The following is a 19,447-nucleotide window of genomic DNA, read 5'->3' on the forward strand; positions in this document are numbered from 1 at the left end:
CTGGTGGTAGTGGACCGGTGCTGCAACGGTACTACAATCCTGGTGTGGTCTTCCAAGATGCAGCACGACATGGACGGGATGAAATTGATCTAGTATGATTTCCAATTGCAACCCTGTCCTTTTGTTCACAACAAAATGTTGCAACCTTTGATTTCAATTGATGAGCATGAGATTAAAAAGAGATGTTCTCAACATACTTGTGTTTGATTTTTGTGTAATGTTTCTGATATGTTGTCAATTAATGCTAGCATCTTCCTGCTGTCTGCTAGTAAAATGTTACAAGTATGTGTTGCATTTGCTACGTGCTACTTGCTGGATGTTACATGCTACATCCTAAAATGCTGCATGCAGGAGTTGTTTTGGAATTGTGATTGACATGCTGCATTCACTTTTTTGTTCACGTTTTTTGCATGTTTTTTCATGCAGCAAAAAAAACTGACTTGGGTGCTGATTTTGTTGCAGAATGTTGCTGTGGAGCCATCGATTTTCCTTGATGATGATATGCAAAATGTTGCGCACGAAGAAGAAGATGATGGCATTGATCTGAATGATACTCCGGGACATGATAGTGACGATTCCTTGCGGCTGAACACGGATGGTGCAGCTCCAAACCATTGCAATGCCTGTGTGACCGGTGACAATGCCAATGGAAATGCTGCAACACTTGTTGATGAACCAGACGAAGATATATCATCACAGCCAGTTGTCCCTTTTGTTGGAATGATTTTTGACAATGTTGAAGAAGCTCAGCGTGTTTACAATGAATATGCTTCGAAGATGGGCTTTGGAACTCGCATTGTGACGTCAAAGCATAGTAGGAAAAATAGCTTGGAACAGAAGCGCATCCTAATCTATAGAGTTTTTGAGTGCATACACTCACGGAAAGATCCTTCGAAGAATGTTGGTGGAAGCATTTCTGACGGGGCTGCAACAAATCAAAGTGATGATGTTGATATGAGCTATGCTAGTAATAAAAAATCTCCAAGCAAACAAGCTGGCATCTATATGGATGTGAGCGACAAGAGGCGAAGAAACCGGTTGGAGCGATATGATTGCAAGGCTCATATGGGTGTTAGCCTCAAAGACGGTAGCTGGGTTGTGACAGTTTTTGAGGCCGATCACACACACCAGCTGATGTTGCAAAGGGGGCGTCGGAGATTTTGCCGCTCTCACAGAAAGATCCCCGATGCAGACATGCAATACATCACTTCACTGCACTATCGCAACATATCAACGGCTAATATGATGGGCTTGCTTGGAGATGCACGATGTTGCGATCCTAGGAGTTTGCCGTATGTGAAGACTGATGTGACAAATGCAAGAGCAAAGCTGCGAAGGGGCCTGTCAGAGCGTGATTTGGAGCTGACAATCGAGTACTTTGAGAGAAGACAAGTGGAGAATCCCAACTTCTTTTTCTCGAAGCTAGAAGAAGATGGAGCTGTTAGGGCACTTTTCTGGGTTGATGGGAGAACAAGGGCCTTGTATCCAAAGTACAAAGATTGTGTGTTTTTCAACACCACATTCTGCACCAATCGCTACAACTTGCCCTTTGCTCCGATTGTTGGCATTAACAACCACACACATACTGTTTGCTTGGGGTGCGCTTTGTTGCCTGATGAGACCATCGAAACTTTCAAGTGGGTCTTCCAGCAATGGATGTTGGCAATGAATAACGAGCATCCGTTGAACATTATGACCGATCAAGACCAGGCAATGGCTAAAGCCATCTCAATGGTATTTCCACATTCAACACACAGATGTTGCAAGTGGCACGTCTTCCGGGTTGCAAGGACGAAACTAGGGAAGATGTTGGGCAAGGATGAGCCTTTTGCTGAAGCATTCTATGGTTGCATCAATGATTCCGATACCGTTGAGGCGTTTGAAGAACGGTGGAAGCAGATGGTCGAGTCATTTGGTGTGGCTGATAAGAAACACCTGAAGAACATGTGGGACAGCAGGGAGATGTGGGCTCCTGTGTACTTTCGGAATAAGTTCTTCCCATTCACAGGAACAACCGGGCGGTCCGAGGGCCTGAATTCCTACTTCAAGACTTTAAATCATCATGGAGACTCGGTTTGGACATTTGTCCAGCAGTTTGAGCTTTGCCAGGAACTAATGCTTGATCGTGAAGACAATGCTGGCTTCATCAATGAAGCGACGAGGCCTCCGCTCTGGGGCAAGTAAGTCCAAAGTCATGTAGCATTTTTTTTAGTTTTCCAGCACAGTGTGGTTGCAGGATTTCTTTGAAACATATGTAGCAATTATTATTGATGTTGGAAGCTTTTTTTGTTTGCAGCTACAACATTGAAAAGCAAGCTGCAAATTTCTATACCAGAGAGGTATTTTCCAAGTTTCAGAAACTATTGGCTAAATCAACAGGCTATGGTCTGCAATATCAGCTGCAAGGGGATGTCATCTGGTTTCGCCTTGTTGCAAACTATGGCGTCAACCCAAAAGTGTACACGGTGCGTGTTGCTCCTAAAGATCAGGCATACATGTGCACCTGCAACATGTTTGAGATGTGTGGGCTGATCTGCCCACATATCATCCGTGTCATGGTGCACCTGAATGTGCAAACGATACCTGCGACTTACATGCTTCCAAGATGGTCTAAGAGAGCAACCGACCTTGCGCCTGAACCAGGCGATGGGCATAGAGCTATGCATTTCGGCGTCCCCACGACAAACACCCTAAAGTTTAACTCTCTATGCCGGAAGTTTGGGAAACTCGCTTCTGATGCTTGCTTCAATGATGAAGCTTATAGTTTTGTCTCTGGGCTAATTGATCAGGGCAGTGTCGGGGTTGCTGCAATAAAAGCTAGAGCAACTGATGGGTTTGTAGGAGACGAAGAAGGCCAAGGTCATGTAGGACATGAACAAGTCTCAGGAGGTCCAAGTACAGGTCAGCGGGATCCACCCCCCGTAGGACTGTGGAACCCACCAAAGTCTGCAAAGAAGGGGAGGCCAAAGGAGAAAGAGAAGCGCAGGAAACCACTAATTGAGATTCGAGAAGATGAAATGAAGAAGAAAGCAAAGAAGGACACGGCGAAAACGAAGAAAGCTCCAAAGCCAAGGGAAAAGAAGACTCCATGCAAATATTGTGAAGATGAAGATCACAACGTGAAGGATTGCCAACTCCTTGCAGCTTTTCTTGCTGCGAGTGCGAGCGCGAAAGCTCCGGGTGTCGAAACAATCCTTACACTTTAGGATATTTTCGTGAGGGAAAAAATGATGAATTGCCTTGTAACACCCCATGACTTATGATAATAAGTTGTGTTGACTAGTTGTGAATGTTTGTTTTGTGGGATTGCAACATATTACTACATGCGTGGTTTGAAAAAAGCAGAATGTTGCTTTTTACAAGAGTTGTTTTTAAATAAATTCTTATTGTTATATGTTTGTGAGAGCTTACTTTTTGTAGTATGATGGTGCCAAAAGTAGAATTTAGAAAAAAAGCATAATGTGGTTTTTTTCTTATTTTTTTTTTAAAAATAGTACTCAATGGTTGTTGTAACCACAGCTTGATCCATGCTTAAAAAGAACATGTTTTAAGCTTTTGAAAAGCATGGTTGAAGCTTTTGAAAAACATGGTTGAATCTTTTTGAAAATATGGTTGAAGCTTTTAGGAAACATGTTTGAAGCTTCAAGAAAACATGTTTATAAGATTTCTGGAAAGCATGGTCACATCTTTTTAACAACATGGTTGAAGCTTCTGTAAACAAGGTTGCAACTTTTAGGAAACATGGTTGAAGCTTTTGAAAACTTGGTTGTAACTTTTTCAAAGTATGGTTGAAACTTTTGCAAAATATGGTTGCAGCTTTTAGGAAACATGGTTGAAGCTTTTTGCAAACATGGTTGAAGCTTTTTAAAACATGGTTGAAGCAAAATAACAAGTTTGAAAAGGAAAAAGCCTTGAATGATTTAAAGTGTTGATTTAGCTGTACATCAAAAGTTGGGAAAGGAAGCATATTTACATTATGCTTCCAGCAAAAATATTGTAGGGATGTAGCTAATTTGCAAGTAAAAATATATATTTTGGCTCTGCAACAAATCTAACAGAAGGTTGTAGCTATTTCCTATGAGCTTCCAGCAATATAAGTGTGTGACAAAAAGTAGGATTCACATATTATTTTTCAAAAAATATGTTTTGAGGGGGAAAATGCACAGAGATTCCCTTGAAACTTCAATGGATGAAGTTTGAAATATTTTCATATTTCAGAACCAATGAAACAAAAAACAATTGTCACCGCATGATCATGTTGGCAAATAGAAGAACACATCCATTAAAAACATAAGTGCATCATCCAAATATCAAGTTATCATCGGTTTACATACCAAAAGGACACATGTTTACTGGAGGTATCAACAGTTTACATACGAACGCGCACTACTCTAATCCTATCAGAACGCTACCACCTCGGACATGATCTAGACCTAACGAAGAAACAAGCTTGTTCGTCTTGAACCTTCCAGAAAATCAAGCCGCCAACTCATCGTTGAACGCCCGCTCCTTTGGGGCGTTGTTCATTGGGTGGCTGAAAAGGTTGTATGCCACATCGATGCAGTATCGCGCCATGTCTTCCTGTAAAAAATGAATACAAAAAGTAAGCAAGTATGATACTAGTTATTCTTGTGTTGCATGAGTGATGAATGCAAAAAGTTCACATCCATCCACCGCAAAAAATTGATATGGATGTAGCAAAATTATGATATGGATGAAGCAAAAGCAGAATGTAGTTGTAGCAAACTAGACATATGGATGTAGCTAAAAAAGCCTAGTAGGTACAAACTTGAACCACATATGAAGCAACAACAAAACATGGTATTCTTCTGTTGCATGAGTATTGAAAACAAAGAAAGTAGATTGTAACAAAATGACAAGACAAAAAAAAATTAAAAATGTGTACCTGCTTGAACTCTCTCATTGACTTCCCATCATAGTTCTCCACATACTTGAGCCCAAAAAAACCACAATCACATCTGTGAGATAATAAAAAGTTCTCCATCATACTTCCCATGCGTAGTTGAAAAAACAAAATGATGAAATGGAACACATGATTGAAGCAAAATTCAAAAAGAAAACTCACAGGGTATCTTGCTTTGGGTAATCCTCTAGGTCAACACGGGCGAATGATCCAACATTGACATTGAATTCACTGCACTCTTGTGCGAGGGTTGCAAAGTTTGTGATCTAGCACCGAAAACACACACAAAAGTTTCAAAAATAAAATGAGGTGTGTAAAGATGACAACAGGGCATTTATGTAGATGAATCAGAAGGCTAAACAGAAAAAATTAGAGAGCATGAGCATACCAGGTTATTGGCTTGCTTCTTCAAAGGAGATTGTTTTCCTTTTGAATGGATTGAGTCAAATACATTCCACTGCTTGTGAAGCAAGTTTGCGCAAACAACTATCCAATGGCGATCATGAACAATTGTGAAAAAGAGCTGCAAAAAACAAAAGAAAGGCGAAAAGGTACTCAGAACATGTAAAAAATGTTACAGCCGCGTCACATCATTGGATCATATTTGGAAGTTATTTGTGGTGTGGAACAAAATAAAGCTTCGTGAAACTTACGAGGTCAAACTTTTGAACCTTGAACACTTTCATAGCCCTTTCAAGCTCATCCATGAGTTTTGCTGGTTGGAAAGTTGATGGGTCTTGTTTTAGTAGGATCTACTTGAAAGATACAACAAAATGGTTAGTGTGTATTGCAACGAAAATGTGAAAAGAAAGAAAAGAATGAAGCATTGCTTGTTTTTACAAAAACTTACCCCCGCGTGGACTGAGAAAATGTATTTCTTCAGCTCCGGTTCTTTTGCTGCACGGGATGCAATGTTGTTCATCTCGATACATAGTGACATGACCTCATCATTCATATCCCCGCGAGGCTTGAAGCATACAAGGAATTTCTTGTATCCAATGTAAAATCCACCTAGCTTGATGAAAGGTGTCCTGTTACCATAGATGCAACCGAATGAATCATTTGTTTCGAGCAGAAAAAATAAAAAATAGAAAGCAAAAACAGATAAGGCTTAGGTAGCTCACACTTGTTCATTGGGTTGTGATTTCCTCAATGGTTTCTCGTGTTTTACAAACCTCTCATACATTTCTGCAGCCTTGTCGACCTTTTGCTTCTTTGCCTTGGTATTTTTTATGGCTGGAACTTTGGCCATCCTCTTCTTCCTAGTGTTCTTGTCATGTGTGCTAGGGCCACTGCTTGCATCAGCAAAATGCTCTTCTGTAGCGACCATCTTAGCAGCTGTAGCAAAAAAATACAAATGGATGAGTTTGCAAGAGATTGTACAAAAAGAATTTGCTGGAATCACACAATTGTGAAAAAATGATATGGAGAAAAACAAAAAGAAATGATGCAAGATGAAGAAAGCATACTTGGGCTGTCATCATCGTCTGAAACAGGAAACATGGGGATGTTTGCATAGATGGGACTGACTGTGCTCTTCTTAATTATAGGCTCATCTATAGAATGCATCATCTCATAGTCTTCGGAGCCCTTTGGGAACAACTCACAGGATGGCTCGTCGTCCCAAATGCCGGCTGTCGCACTCCTGGGTGCATCATAGAAGAGTGGGGGGCTGTGAGGTGAGGCGTTGTCTTCCATCTCGAAACTCACTCTTTGTTGCTCACGAGTTTCCGCAGCCTCTGTTGCAACTTCTAGGTTCAATCCGGTGACTTCATCCTTGTTGATGCTAGGTGTTGTACCTTGAGCTTGATCTTGAGCACCAATGTCGGCATTTGCAGCTTTAGCATCATTCTCTTTTCCGCGACATTCGTCCATGATAGGTGCTTCAAAGGAAAAGTTGGGCTCATTGGTAGCTGTGATGGCGTCTCCAACATCACGAAGGAGAGCGGCCATCCGGTTGCACTGCAATTCCTTTAAACACTGTCCAAACTTGCCTACTACACCATCCACCTCTGCTGCAAAAATACCCTTGTGCTTGTCGTATAACATTTGAAACTGAGTTGGTACCTACAAGAAGGCAAGTGGCCAACATTTTTAGTGACAAGTAAATCCAGATTTTGAGAAGTAGGTGTGCTGCTGTGTCACTATGTATCAAATAAACAGTGTGAAGGAAATATGCCCTAGAGGCAATAATAAAGTTATTATTTATTTCCTTATAATCATGATAAATGTTTATTATTCATGCTAGAATTGTATTAACCGGAAACATAATACATGTGTGAATACATAGACAAACAAAGTGTCACTAGTATGCCTCTACTTGACTAGCTCGTTAATCAAAGATGGTTATGTTTCCTAACCATGAACAATGAGTTGTTATTTGATTAACGGGATCACATCATTAAGTGAATGATCTGATTGACATGACCCATTCCATTAGCTTAGCACCCGATCATTTAGTATGTTGCTATTGCTTTATTCATGACTTATACATGTTCCTATAACTATGAGATTCTGCAACTCCCGTTTACCGGAGGAACACTTTGGGTACTACCAAACGTCACAACGTAACTGGGTGATTATAAAGGAGTACTACAGGTGTCTCCAAAGGTACATGTTGGGTTGGCGTATTTCGATATTAGGTTTTGTCACTCCGATTATCGGAGAGGGTATCTCTAGGCCCTCTCGGTAATGCACATCACTTAAGCCTTGCAAGCATTGCAACTAAATGAGTTAGTTGTGGATGATGTATTATAGAACGAGTAAAGAGACTTGCCGGCAACGAGATTGAACTAGGTATGGGATACCGACGATCGAATCTCGGGCAAGTAACATACCGATGACAAAGGGAACGACGTATGTTGTTATGCGGTCTGACCGATAAAGATCTTCGTAGAATATGTAGGAGCCAATATGGGCATCCAGGTCCCACTATTGGTTATTGACCAGAGACGTGTCTCGGTCATGTCTACATTGTTCTCGAACCCGTAGGGTCAGCATGCTTAAGGTTACGATGACAATTATACTATGAGTTTATGCATTTTGATGTACCGAAGGTTGTTCGGAGTCCCAGATGTGATCACGGACATGACGAGGAGTCTCAAAATGGTCGAGACATAAAGATTGATATATTGGAAGCCTATGTTTGGATATCGGAAGTGTTCCGGGTGAAATCGGGATTTTACCGGAGTACCGGGAGGTTATCGGAACCCCCCGGGAGCTATATGGGCCTTAGTGGGCCTTAGTGGAAAAGAGAAGGGGCAGCCCAAGATGGGCCGCGTGCCTCCCCCCTCCCCTAGTCCTATTAGGACAAGGAGAGGTGGCCGGCCCCCCTCTCTCTTTTCCCCCTCCGCGAATCCTATTCCAACTAGGATTGGGGGGGATCCTACTCCCAGAGGGAGTAGGACTCTCCTGGCGCGCCCTCCTTGGCCGGCCAGCCTCCCCCCTTTAGTCCTTTATATACAGAGGCAGGGACACCCCAGAGACACACAAGTTGATCCACATGATCTATTCCTTAGCCGTGTGCGGCGCCCCCAGCCACCATAGTCCTCGATAATACTGTAGCGGAGTTTAGGCAAAGCCCTGCAGCTGTAGTGCATCAAGAACGTCACCACGCCGTCGTGCTGAGGGAACTCTTCCCCGACACTTTGCTGGATCGGAGTCCGGGGATCATCATCGAGCTGAACGTGTGCTCGAACTCGGAGGTGCCGTAGTTTCGGTGCTTGATCGGTCGGATCGTGAAGACGTACGACTACATCAACCAAACGATTCCGTTGTCGATCTACTAGGTATGTAGATCACACTCCCCCCTCGTTGCTATACATCACCATGATCTTGCGTGTGCGTAGGAATTTTTTTGAAATTACTACGAAACCCAACAGTGGCATCCGAGCCTAGGTTTTATATGTTGATGTTATATGCACGAGTAGAACACAAGTCAGTTGTGGGCGATACAAGTCATACTGCCTACCAGCATGTCATACTTTGGTTCGGCGGTATTGTTGGACGAGACGACCCGGACCAACATTACGCATACGCTTACGCGAGACCGGTTCTCCCGACGTGCTTTGCACATAGGTGGCTTGCGGGCGACTGTCTCTCCAACTTTAGTTGAACCAAGTGTGGCTACGCCCGGTCCTTGCGAAGGTTAAAACGGAGTCAAATTGACAAACTATCGTTGTGGTTTTGATGCGTAGGTAAGATTAGTTCTTGCTTAAGCCCGTAGCAGCCACGTAAAACATGCAACAACAAAGTAGAGGACGTCTAACTTGTTTTTGCAGGGCATGTTGTGATGTGATATGGTCAAGACATGATGCTGTTTTTATTGTATGAGATGATCATGTTTTGTAACCGAGTTATCGGCAACTGGCAGGAGCCTTATGGTTGTCGTTTTATTGTATGCAATGCAATCGCGATGTAATGCTTTACTTTATCACTAAGCGGTAGCGATAGTCGTAGAAGCACAAGCTTGGCGAGACGACAACGATGCTACGATGGAGATCAAGGTGTCACGCCGGTGACGATGGTGATCATGACGGTGCTTCGGAGATGGAGATCACAAGCACAAGATGATGATGGCCATATCATATCACTTATATTGATTGCATGTGATGTTTATCCTTTTATGCATCTTATCTTGCTTTGATTGACGGTAGCATTATAAGATGATCTCTCACTAAATTATCAAGAAGTGTTCTCCCTGAGTATGCACCGTTGCGAAAGTTCTTCGTGCTGAGACACCACGTGATGATCGGGTGTGATAGGTTCTACGTTCAAATACAACGGGTGCAAAATAGTTGCACACGCGGAATACTCAGGTTATACTTGACGAGCCAAGCATATACAGATATGGCCTCGGAACACGGAGACCGAAAGGTCGAGCGTGAATCATATAGTGGATATGATCAACATAACGATGTTCACCATTGAAAACTACTCCATCTCACGTGATGATCGGTTATGGTTTAGTTGATTTGGATCACGTGATCACTTAGAGGATTAGAGGGATGTCTATCTAAGTGGGAGTTCTTTAATTAATTTGACTAATTGAACTTAAATTTATCATGAACTTAGTACCTGATAGTATCTTGCTTATGTATGTTTGATTGTAGATAGATGGCTCGTGCTGTTGTTCCGTTGAATTTTAATGCGTTCCTTGAGAAAGCAAAGTTGAAAGATGATGGTAGCAATTACACGGACTGGGTCCGTAACTTGAGGATTATCCTCATTGCTGCACAGAAGAATTACGTCCTGGAAGCACCGCTGGGTGCCAGGCCTGCTGTAGGAGCAACGCCGGATGTTATGAACGTCTGGCAGAGCAAAGCTGATGACTACTCGATAGTTCAGTGTGCCATGCTTTACGGCTTAGAATCGGGACTTCAACGACGTTTTGAACGTCATGGAGCATATGAGATGTTCCAGGAGTTGAAGTTAATATTTCAAGCAAATGCCCGGATTGAGAGATATGAAGTCTCCAATAAGTTCTATAGCTGCAAGATGGAGGAGAACAGTTCTGTCAGTGAGCATATACTCAAAATGTCTGGGTATAATAATCACTTGATTCAATTGGGAGTTAATCTTCCAGATGATTGCGTCATTGACAGAATTCTTCAATCACTGCCACCAAGCTACAAGAGCTTCATGATGAACTATAATATGCAAGGGATGAACAAGACTATTCCCGAGCTCTTCGCGATGCTAAAAGCTGCGGAGGTAGAAATCAAGAAGGAGCATCAAGTGTTGATGGTCAACAAGACCACTAGTTTCAAGAAAAAGGGCAAAGGGAAGAAGAAGGGGAACTTCAAAAAGAACGGCAAGCAAGTTGCTACTCAAGAGAAGAAACCCAAACCTGGACCTAAGCCTGAAACTAAGTGCTTCTATTGCAAGCAGACTGGTCACTGGAAGCGGAACTGCCCCAAGTATTTGGCGGATAAGAAGGATGGCAAGGTGAACAAAGGTATATGTGATATACATGTTATTGATGTGTACCTTACTAATGCTCGCAGTAGCACCTGGGTATTTGATACTGGTTCTGTTGCTAATATTTGCAAGTCGAAACAGGGACTACAGATCAAGCGAAGATTGGTTAAGGACGAGGTGACGATGCGCGTGGGAAACGGTTCCAAAGTCGATGTGATCGCAGTCGGCACGCTACCTCTACATCTACCTTCGGGATTAGTATTAGACCTAAATAATTGTTATTTGGTGCCAGTGTTAAGCATGAACATTATATCTGGATCTTGTTTGATGCGAGACGGTTATTCATTTAAATCAGAGAATAATGGTTTTTCTATTTATATGAGTAATATCTTTTATGGTCATGCACCCTTGAAGAGTGGTCTATTCTTGTTGAATCTCGATAGTAGTAACACACATATTCATAATGTTGAAGCCAAAAGATGCAGAGTTGATAATGAGAGTGCAACTTATTTGTGGCACTGCCGTTTAGGTCATATCGGTGTAAAGCGCATGAAGAAACTCCATACTGATGGACTTTTGGAACCACTTGATTATGAATCACTTGGTACTTGCGAACCGTGCCTCATGGGCAAGATGACCAAAACACCGTTCTCCGGTACTATGGAGAGAGCAACAGATTTGTTGGAAATCATACATACAGATGTATGTGGTCCGATGAATATTGAGGCTCGTGGCGGATATCGTTATTTTCTCACCTTCACAGATGATTTGAGCAGATATGGGTATATCTACTTAATGAAACATAAGTCTGAAACATTTGAAAAGTTCAAAGAATTTCAGAGTGAAGTTGAAAATCATCGTAACAAGAAAATAAAGTTTCTACAATCTGATCGTGGAGGAGAATATTTGAGTTACGAGTTTGGTGTACATTTGAAAAATTGTGGAATAGTTTCGCAACTCACGCCACCCGGAACACCACAACGTAATGGTGTGTCTGAACGTCGTAATCGTACTTTACTAGATATGGTGCGATCTATGATATCTCTTACTGATTTACCGCTATCGTTTTGGGGGTACGCTCTAGAGACAGCCGCATTCACGTTAAATAGGGCACCATCAAAATCCGTTGAGACGACGCCTTATGAACTTTGGTTTGGCAAGAAACCAAAGTTGTCGTTTCTGAAAGTTTGGGGCTGCGATGCTTATGTGAAAAAGCTTCAACCTGATAAGCTCGAACCCAAATCGGAAAAATGTGTCTTCATAGGATATCCAAAGGAAACTATTGCATACACCTTCTATCACAGATCCGAAGGCAAGACTTTTGTTGCTAAGTTCGGAAACTTTCTGGAGAAGGAGTTTCTCTCGAAAGAAGTGAGTGGGAGGAAAGTAGAACTTGACGAGGTAACTGTACCTGCTCCCTTATTGGAAAGTAGTGCATCATAGAAAACTGTTTCTGTGACACCTACACCAGTTAGTGAGGAAGTTAATGATGATGATCATGAAACTTCAGAACAAGATACTACTGAACCTCGTAGATCAACCAGAGTAAGATCCGCACCAGAGTGGTACGGTAATCCCGTTCTGGAAGTCATGCTACTAGATCATGATGAACCTACGAACTATGAAGAAGCGATGGTGAGCCCAGATTCCGCAAAGTGGCTTGAAGCCATGAAATCTGAGTTGGGATCCATGTATGAGAACAAAGTATGGACTTTGGTTGACTTGCCCGATGATGGGCAAGCAATTGAGAATAAATGGATCTTCAAGAAGAAGACTGACGCTGACCGTAATATTACTGTCTACAAAGCTCGATTTGTCGCAAAAGGTTTCCGGCAAGTTCAAGGGATTGACTACGATGAGACCTTCTCACCCGTAGCGATGCTTAAGTCTGTCCGAATCATGTTAGCAATTGCCGCATTTTATGATTATGAAATTTGGCAGATGGATGTCAAAACTGCATTCCTGAATGGATTTCTGGAAGAAGAGTTGTATATGATGCAACCAGAAGGTTTTGTCGATCCAAAGGGAGCTAACAAAGTGTGCAAGCTCCAGTGATCCATTTATGGACTGGTGCAAGCCTCTCGGAGTTGGAATAAACACTTTGATAGTGTGATCAAAGCATTTGGTTTTATACAGACTTTTGGAGAAGCCTGTATTTACAAGAAAGTGAGTGGGAGCTCTGTAGCATTTCTGATATTATATGTAGATGACATATTATTAATTGGAAATGATATAGAATTTCTGGATAGCATAAAGGGATACTTGAATAAGAGTTTTTCAATGAAAGACCTCGGTGAAGCTACTTACACATTAGGCATTAAGATCTATAGAGATAGATCAAAACGCTTAATTGGACTTTCACAAACAACATACCTTGACAAAATTTTGAAGAAGTTCAAAATGGATCAAGCAAAGAAAGGATTCTTGCCTGTGTTACAAGGTGTGAAATTGACTAAGACTCAATGCCGGACCACTGCAGAAGATAGAGAGAATATGAAAGATGTTCCCTATGCATCAGCGATAGGATCTATCATGTATGCAATGCTGTGTACCAGACCTGATGTGTGCCTTGCTATAATTCTAGCAGGGAGGTACCAAAGTAATCCAGGAGTGGATCACTGGACAGCGGTCAAGAACATCTTGAAAAGGACTAAGGATATGCTTCTCGTATATGGAGGTGACAAAGAGCTCATCGTAAAAGGTTACGTTGATGCAAGCTTTGACACTGATCCGGACGATTCTAAATCGCAAACCGGATACGTGTTTACATTAAACGGTGGGGCTGTAAGTTGCTGCAGTTCTAAACAAAGCGTTGTAGCGGGATCTACATGTGAAGCGGAGTACATAGCTGCTTCGGAAGCAGCAAATGAAGGAGTCTAGATGAAGGAGTTCATATCCGATCTAGGTGTCATACCTAGTGCATCGGGTCCAATGAAAATCTTCTGTGACAATACTGGTGCAATTGCCTTGGCAAAGGAATCCAGATTTCACAAGAGAACCAAGCACATCAAGAGACGCTTCAATTCCATCCGGGATCTAGTCCAGGTGGGAGACATAGAGATTTGCAAGATACATACGGATCTGAATATTGCAGACCCGTTGACTAAGCCTCTTCCACGAGCAAAACATGATCAGCACCAAGGCTCCATGGGTGTTAGAATCATTACTGTGTAATCTAGATTATTGACTCTAGTGCAAGTGGGAGACTGAAGGAAATATGCCCTAGAGGCAATAATAAAGTTATTATTTATTTCCTTATAATCATGATAAATGTTTATTATTCATGCTAGAATTGTATTAACCGGAAACATAATACATGTGTGAATACATAGACAAACAAAGTGTCACTAGTATGCCTCTACTTGACTAGCTCGTTAATCAAAGATGGTTATGTTTCCTAACCATGAACAATGAGTTGTTATTTGATTAATGGGATCACATCATTAAGTGAATGATCTGATTGACATGACCCATTCCATTAGCTTAGCACCCGATCGTTTAGTATGTTGCTATTGCTTTATTCATGACTTATACATGTTCCTATAACTATGAGATTCTGCAACTCCCGTTTACCGGAGGAACACCTTGGGTACTACCAAACGTCACAACGTAACTGGGTGATTATAAAGGAGTACTACAGGTGTCTCCAGAGGTACATGTTGGGTTGGCGTATTTCGAGATTAGGTTTTGTCACTCCGATTATCGGAGAGGGTATCTCTAGGCCCTCTCGGTAATGCACATCACTTAAGCCTTGCAAGCATTGCAACTAAATGAGTTAGTTGTGGATGATGTATTACAGAACGAGTAAAGAGACTTGCCGGCAACGAGATTGAACTAGGTATGGGATACCGACGATCGAATCTCGGGCAAGTAACATACCGATGACAAAGGGAACGACGTATGTTGTTATGCGGTCTGACCGATAAAGATCTTCGTAGAATATGTCGGAGCCAATATGGGAATCCATGTCCCACTATTGGTTATTGACCAGAGACGTGTCTCGGTCATGTCTACATTGTTCTCGAACCCGTAGGGTCCGCACGCTTAAGGTTACGATGATAGTTATACTATGAGTTTATGCATTTTGATGTACCTAAGGTTGTTCGGAGTCCCAGATGTGATCACGGACATGACGAGGAGTCTCGAAATGGTCGAGACATCAAGATTGATATATTGGAAGCCTATGTTTGGATATCGGAAGTGTTCCGGGTGAAATCGGGATTTTACCGGAGTACCGGGAGGTTACCGGAACCCCCCGGGAGCTATATGGGCCTTAGTGGGCCTTAGTGGAAAAGAGAAGGGGCAGCCCAAGATGGGCCGCGCGCCTCCCCCCTCCCCTAGTCCTATTAGGACAAGGAGAGGTGGCTGGCCCCCCTCTCTCTTTTCCCCCTCCGCGAATCCTATTCCAACTAGGATTGGGGGGGGGGGGAATCCTACTCCCAGAGGGAGTAGGACTCTCCTGGCGCGCCCTCCTTGACCGGCCAGCCTCCCCCCTTTAGTCCTTTATATACAGAGGCAGGGACACCCCAGAGACACACAAGTTGATCCACGTGATCTATTCCTTAGCCGTGTGCGGCGCCCCCAGCCACCATAGTCCTCGATAATACTGTAGCGGAGTTTAGGCGAAGCCCTGCTGCTGTAGTGCATCAAGAACGTCACCACGCCGTCGTGCTGACGGAACTCTTCCCCGACACTTTGCTGGATCGGAGTCCGGGGATCGTCATCTAGCTGAACGTGTGCTCGAACTCGGAGGTGCCGTAGTTTCGGTGCTTGATCGGTCGGATCGTGAAGACGTACGACTACATCAACCAAACGCTTCCGTTGTCGATCTACTAGGTATGTAGATCACACTCCCCCCTCGTTGCTATACATCACCATGATCTTGCGTGTGCGTTGGAATTTTTTTGAAATTACTACGAAACCCAACACAGTGTGATTGCAGCAATTTACTGTCATGGATGAAGCATAAAAAACAAATGGTCTATACCTCTAGGTAGCAAATTATGGATATGGATGTAGCAAAATTATGACATGTTTGAAACAAAAACATAATGTAGTTGTAGCACACTAGACATATGGATGCAGTAAAAAAAAGCCTAGTAGGTATGAACTTAAACCACATATGAAGCAAAAACAGAACATGGTTGTAGCACATCAGAATGAGGGATGCAGCAAACAAAATATACACTTGCAACTGGGTATAGTAAATAATGCAAAGCCAAAGGTAAAACAGGAAATGAATACAAAGAAAAAGATAGTGTAGATGGGGGAAAAGTACCCTTAGATCTTGCATGCTAGGGAATGATTGCTGCAGCCAATCATTAAGCGAGGATGATAGGTGTGGTTCAGCTTCAACATTTTGTTGAGCCTCGTTTGATTGAGAGTCCTTTGCTGGAATTTCAGCACCTTGAATTTGGCTTCCTTGGCCACTAGTTCCTTGGCCACTAGGTGCTTCAGCACCAACTCCCTGCCCACTGGCTGCTTCAACACCAACTTCCTGTCCCGCGAGTTGTGCTGCATAGGGGGTGTTGCACAAACTCCGTATCTAGGAAAACAAAACATGAGTGGCGGAAATAAGAAGGCTGCCATAACCTAAATGGAAAAGCAAAGATTGCTACATGCAAATTCAGTGAGCAAAAAAAAGGGGGGGGTCTTAATACTCCATTGGCAAAGGAAAGTACATAGGCGGGATGTAGCAAAATTACTTGGGTGTGTTTCCCGTAGAAAGGTTGGACAAGAGTGAGCTTGTTCTTGTCAACTTTATCCAACCAATCAAAATCCTTTTGACAAACAAAATGTATCCTTGGCACGGAATAATCAATGGCATGCTCATTTGGGAGGCCAGCCGGAATATCAATATGATCCATGTATATGATCTGCATAGAATGGAAAAGGACATTAGCCAACAAAAACATAAATGCGAGCTATAGAAATGTATAAAAGGTTTCATGCAGCAAAGAAAAAAATGCATGCATTTCATTTTGTTGCGTTGCATACCGCTAACATGGGAAGGCATGAAGCGATCTGAAACTCCGCTGCTTTTTCTGTATTTGCTTGCATCCTCTTCTTCTCTTGAAAGACTCCAACCTCCTCCATCGCTCGTGCCAACAAGTGCTCATCCCAAGCGAATTCATGCACCAAAGACATATCTTCCAAGGAAGCTAGATACTCGAGATTCACCATATTGCCAGTGCCTGGGCACAAAACTGTTGCCAACGCAAGGAGTGTCCAAGTCCTATTTATCATAACCACGTCCTCATTGCTGCAACTAGTGAGCAACTTGACAACATGGGCGATTGGAGCCCTGTTCCCCTCCTTGTAGATGCTGCGAAGATCATGTTCATCACTCTTCTTAAGAAGCTTCACGGGTCTATCACCGGATGGCACGTTGAAAATCCTTTTCACCATGAGCTTGCTGAAGGTGATGGACTTGTTCTTGTGTTTGAACTCAGAGAGTATGTGATTCGTGTTCATCACAACAAACTCAATGAGCTCATGGGGCACCTTGAAAGACCGGATGTCCAACAAGTCTCCAAACAGTCCCTCCCTTATGATTCTCTGTTTTTCTCGTGATACTTGCTTCCCAATCTCAGCCAGCCTTTTTGAGTTAAACCTTGACTTAAAGCCACATAGATTGCCTTTCTTCTTGGTCTTCTTCCTAACCTTCTTACTCCCTTCATTCTCACCAGCGGTGCCTGCACATCTACAAAAAGGAAAAAAAAACAAGTCAATAAAACCCTAAAACTGCATCATCAGTAACTAGGAAAAAACATACAAGAACACCTAAAAAATCTGTAAAACATAAGAAACATACAAGCACACATAAAAAATGTATAGAATAAAACATGTCCTTCAGTTAGCACAGCATTAGGGCCATGTTTGTTTCGCTTCAGCATTAGGGTCATGTTTGTTTCACTTCAGCCTTAACTAAGAATTTTGTGAAAAATAATATTTAACAAAATTACTACATGTGATGATCAGGTATTTTGACCATAACTGCCATTAGCCAATTTGGGGAGACAGTCCTATTATTACTAACATTGGCTGTAACTTGTAAGTGTCATATTGCATTGTCCCTACCATGTCTAGTTTAGTCCCACTATTCTCTGAAGTTTGAGTAGTGACTGGGAAATATGAATAAGCTGCATTGATTAGTAAAGCATCTAGTTCATATGCTAATGTTCAACTTAGTAACATATACAAATGTAACCTTCAACGAAGTGATTATTTCTACTAATCATTAGTGACCCAGAAAATGTTAGCACGAGACCATCAGACCGGATAATGACTCCTCAAGAAAGTGTGATGCAACAATGTAAAATCCATATAACTGTCTGCTGATGAAATAAGCAAAGCCATATATACCTGGATAAATAACCTGAAATCAGATGGTTTATCACTAGCATTACCAAGTACTACTCCAATGCACATGGAGTAATAATTATTCATGTTTGCTAAGTACTAGTACTACTACTACAATGGTCTGAAATTAGTACGTCCCTCCCTGACACCCTGTGGTAGTAAATCTCATCATCATGGTGATCTAGCAAAATGATTGGGCACAGCGTGCACACCCAGTACAGCTACAGTCTTACAGAGTAGTAGCACCAGTACTACCGACGGAGAAATATGATGGACGGAAAAACAACAACCTGTCACTTGTCACCAGAAATCTCCCACCGAACGCGGGGAGCTTGACACTCTGTCCTGCTGAACGATTCAAAGGGACTTTCCTCCAGATTTTAAGAAACGGAAGCACCAAACGCGTGCGCGCAAAGCCAACACGCAGCCTGGTTCCGGCCGCTTCCAGCTCACTCCGTCCCCTTGGCGCCGTGATGGAACACAGCTCAGGACAGGAAACATCGAATTTCCCCGAACAAGACGAGATCCAACCCTAATCCCAATCCCATCCCAAATCCCTCTTGAACACAAGATTCAAATCCTTCAAATCCACCACCCTGCCCCCTCCATCTGCCCGCGGGAACACCACCCGCCCCCTCCCTCTGCCCACGGGAACACCACCCCGCCCCCTCCCTCGACCCACGGGAACACTAGCCCGTCCCCGTCCGCGCCGGCGCCGGCGCCGGCCCACGGGAACACAAACGACTCGCCCGCGTCATAACCCGCCCTAACCCTAAAGCCAACGGGGGAGGGGGATACAACAACGAAAAGGAAGAGCAGGAGGGGAGAGTTACCATCCGAGGAAGCCATAGATCGCCGGAGAATCGAGATCCGCCCTGGGCCGCCGCCGCCGGGCACCGAAATGACGACCCCGTGCGGTTGCAGCAAAAACTGGGGAAGGGATAACCTGTGCGAGTTAAAAAAACATGGGTCTGTGGTGACACGTGGCGCAGACAACGTCCCTTGGATCAAAAGAGATCCAACGCACGGAGCGCGACCGGCGCAATGGTTCGGCCGGCGCCCCGGCCACAAACACTTCCCTTTTTATTTTGATGGAGAGACTTTTGCTTGCCCGGTAAACCTCAAACCAGCAGCTATGTATATAGCCCACAAATAGCAAATAAAAGTGCTTTGTCTTTTGCTTATTGGAATCAAAATTCTTGCAGACGGTGGATAGATTCGAGCATGTGTGCATTAATGTAC

At 43.1% G+C, this 19,447-nt stretch overlaps 2 protein-coding genes across 2 annotated transcripts; one reads left to right on the forward strand and one right to left on the reverse strand.

The window, feature by feature from the left end:
• The first annotated feature begins 467 nt into the window (after positions 1 to 467).
• Positions 468 to 3,206, forward strand: LOC147982438 (protein FAR1-RELATED SEQUENCE 5-like). The gene is made up of 2 exons (XM_087517333.1): positions 468 to 2,180; positions 2,297 to 3,206. Exons 1-2 carry the CDS (start codon positions 502 to 504, stop codon positions 3,204 to 3,206), a joined length of 2,589 nt encoding a protein of 862 aa, XP_087373459.1. The 5' UTR covers positions 468 to 501.
• Positions 3,207 to 4,476: 1,270 nt separating this feature from the next.
• On the reverse strand, positions 4,477 to 17,366 carry LOC147982439 (uncharacterized). The gene is made up of 11 exons (XM_087517334.1): positions 16,841 to 17,366; positions 16,549 to 16,719; positions 16,122 to 16,388; positions 6,394 to 6,991; positions 6,049 to 6,262; positions 5,775 to 5,955; positions 5,578 to 5,676; positions 5,313 to 5,447; positions 5,087 to 5,190; positions 4,907 to 4,979; positions 4,477 to 4,581 (listed from the first exon to the last, which is right to left on the reverse strand). Exons 1-11 carry the CDS (start codon positions 17,315 to 17,317, stop codon positions 4,477 to 4,479), a joined length of 2,424 nt encoding a protein of 807 aa, XP_087373460.1. The 5' UTR covers positions 17,318 to 17,366.
• Between the last annotated feature and the right edge of the window lie 2,081 nt (positions 17,367 to 19,447).

This window comes from Triticum urartu, chromosome 3A (assembly GCF_056163025.1).
Source record: "Triticum urartu cultivar PI428250 chromosome 3A, HENAU_Tu73, whole genome shotgun sequence".
Classification (NCBI taxonomy): domain Eukaryota; kingdom Viridiplantae; phylum Streptophyta; class Magnoliopsida; order Poales; family Poaceae; genus Triticum; species Triticum urartu.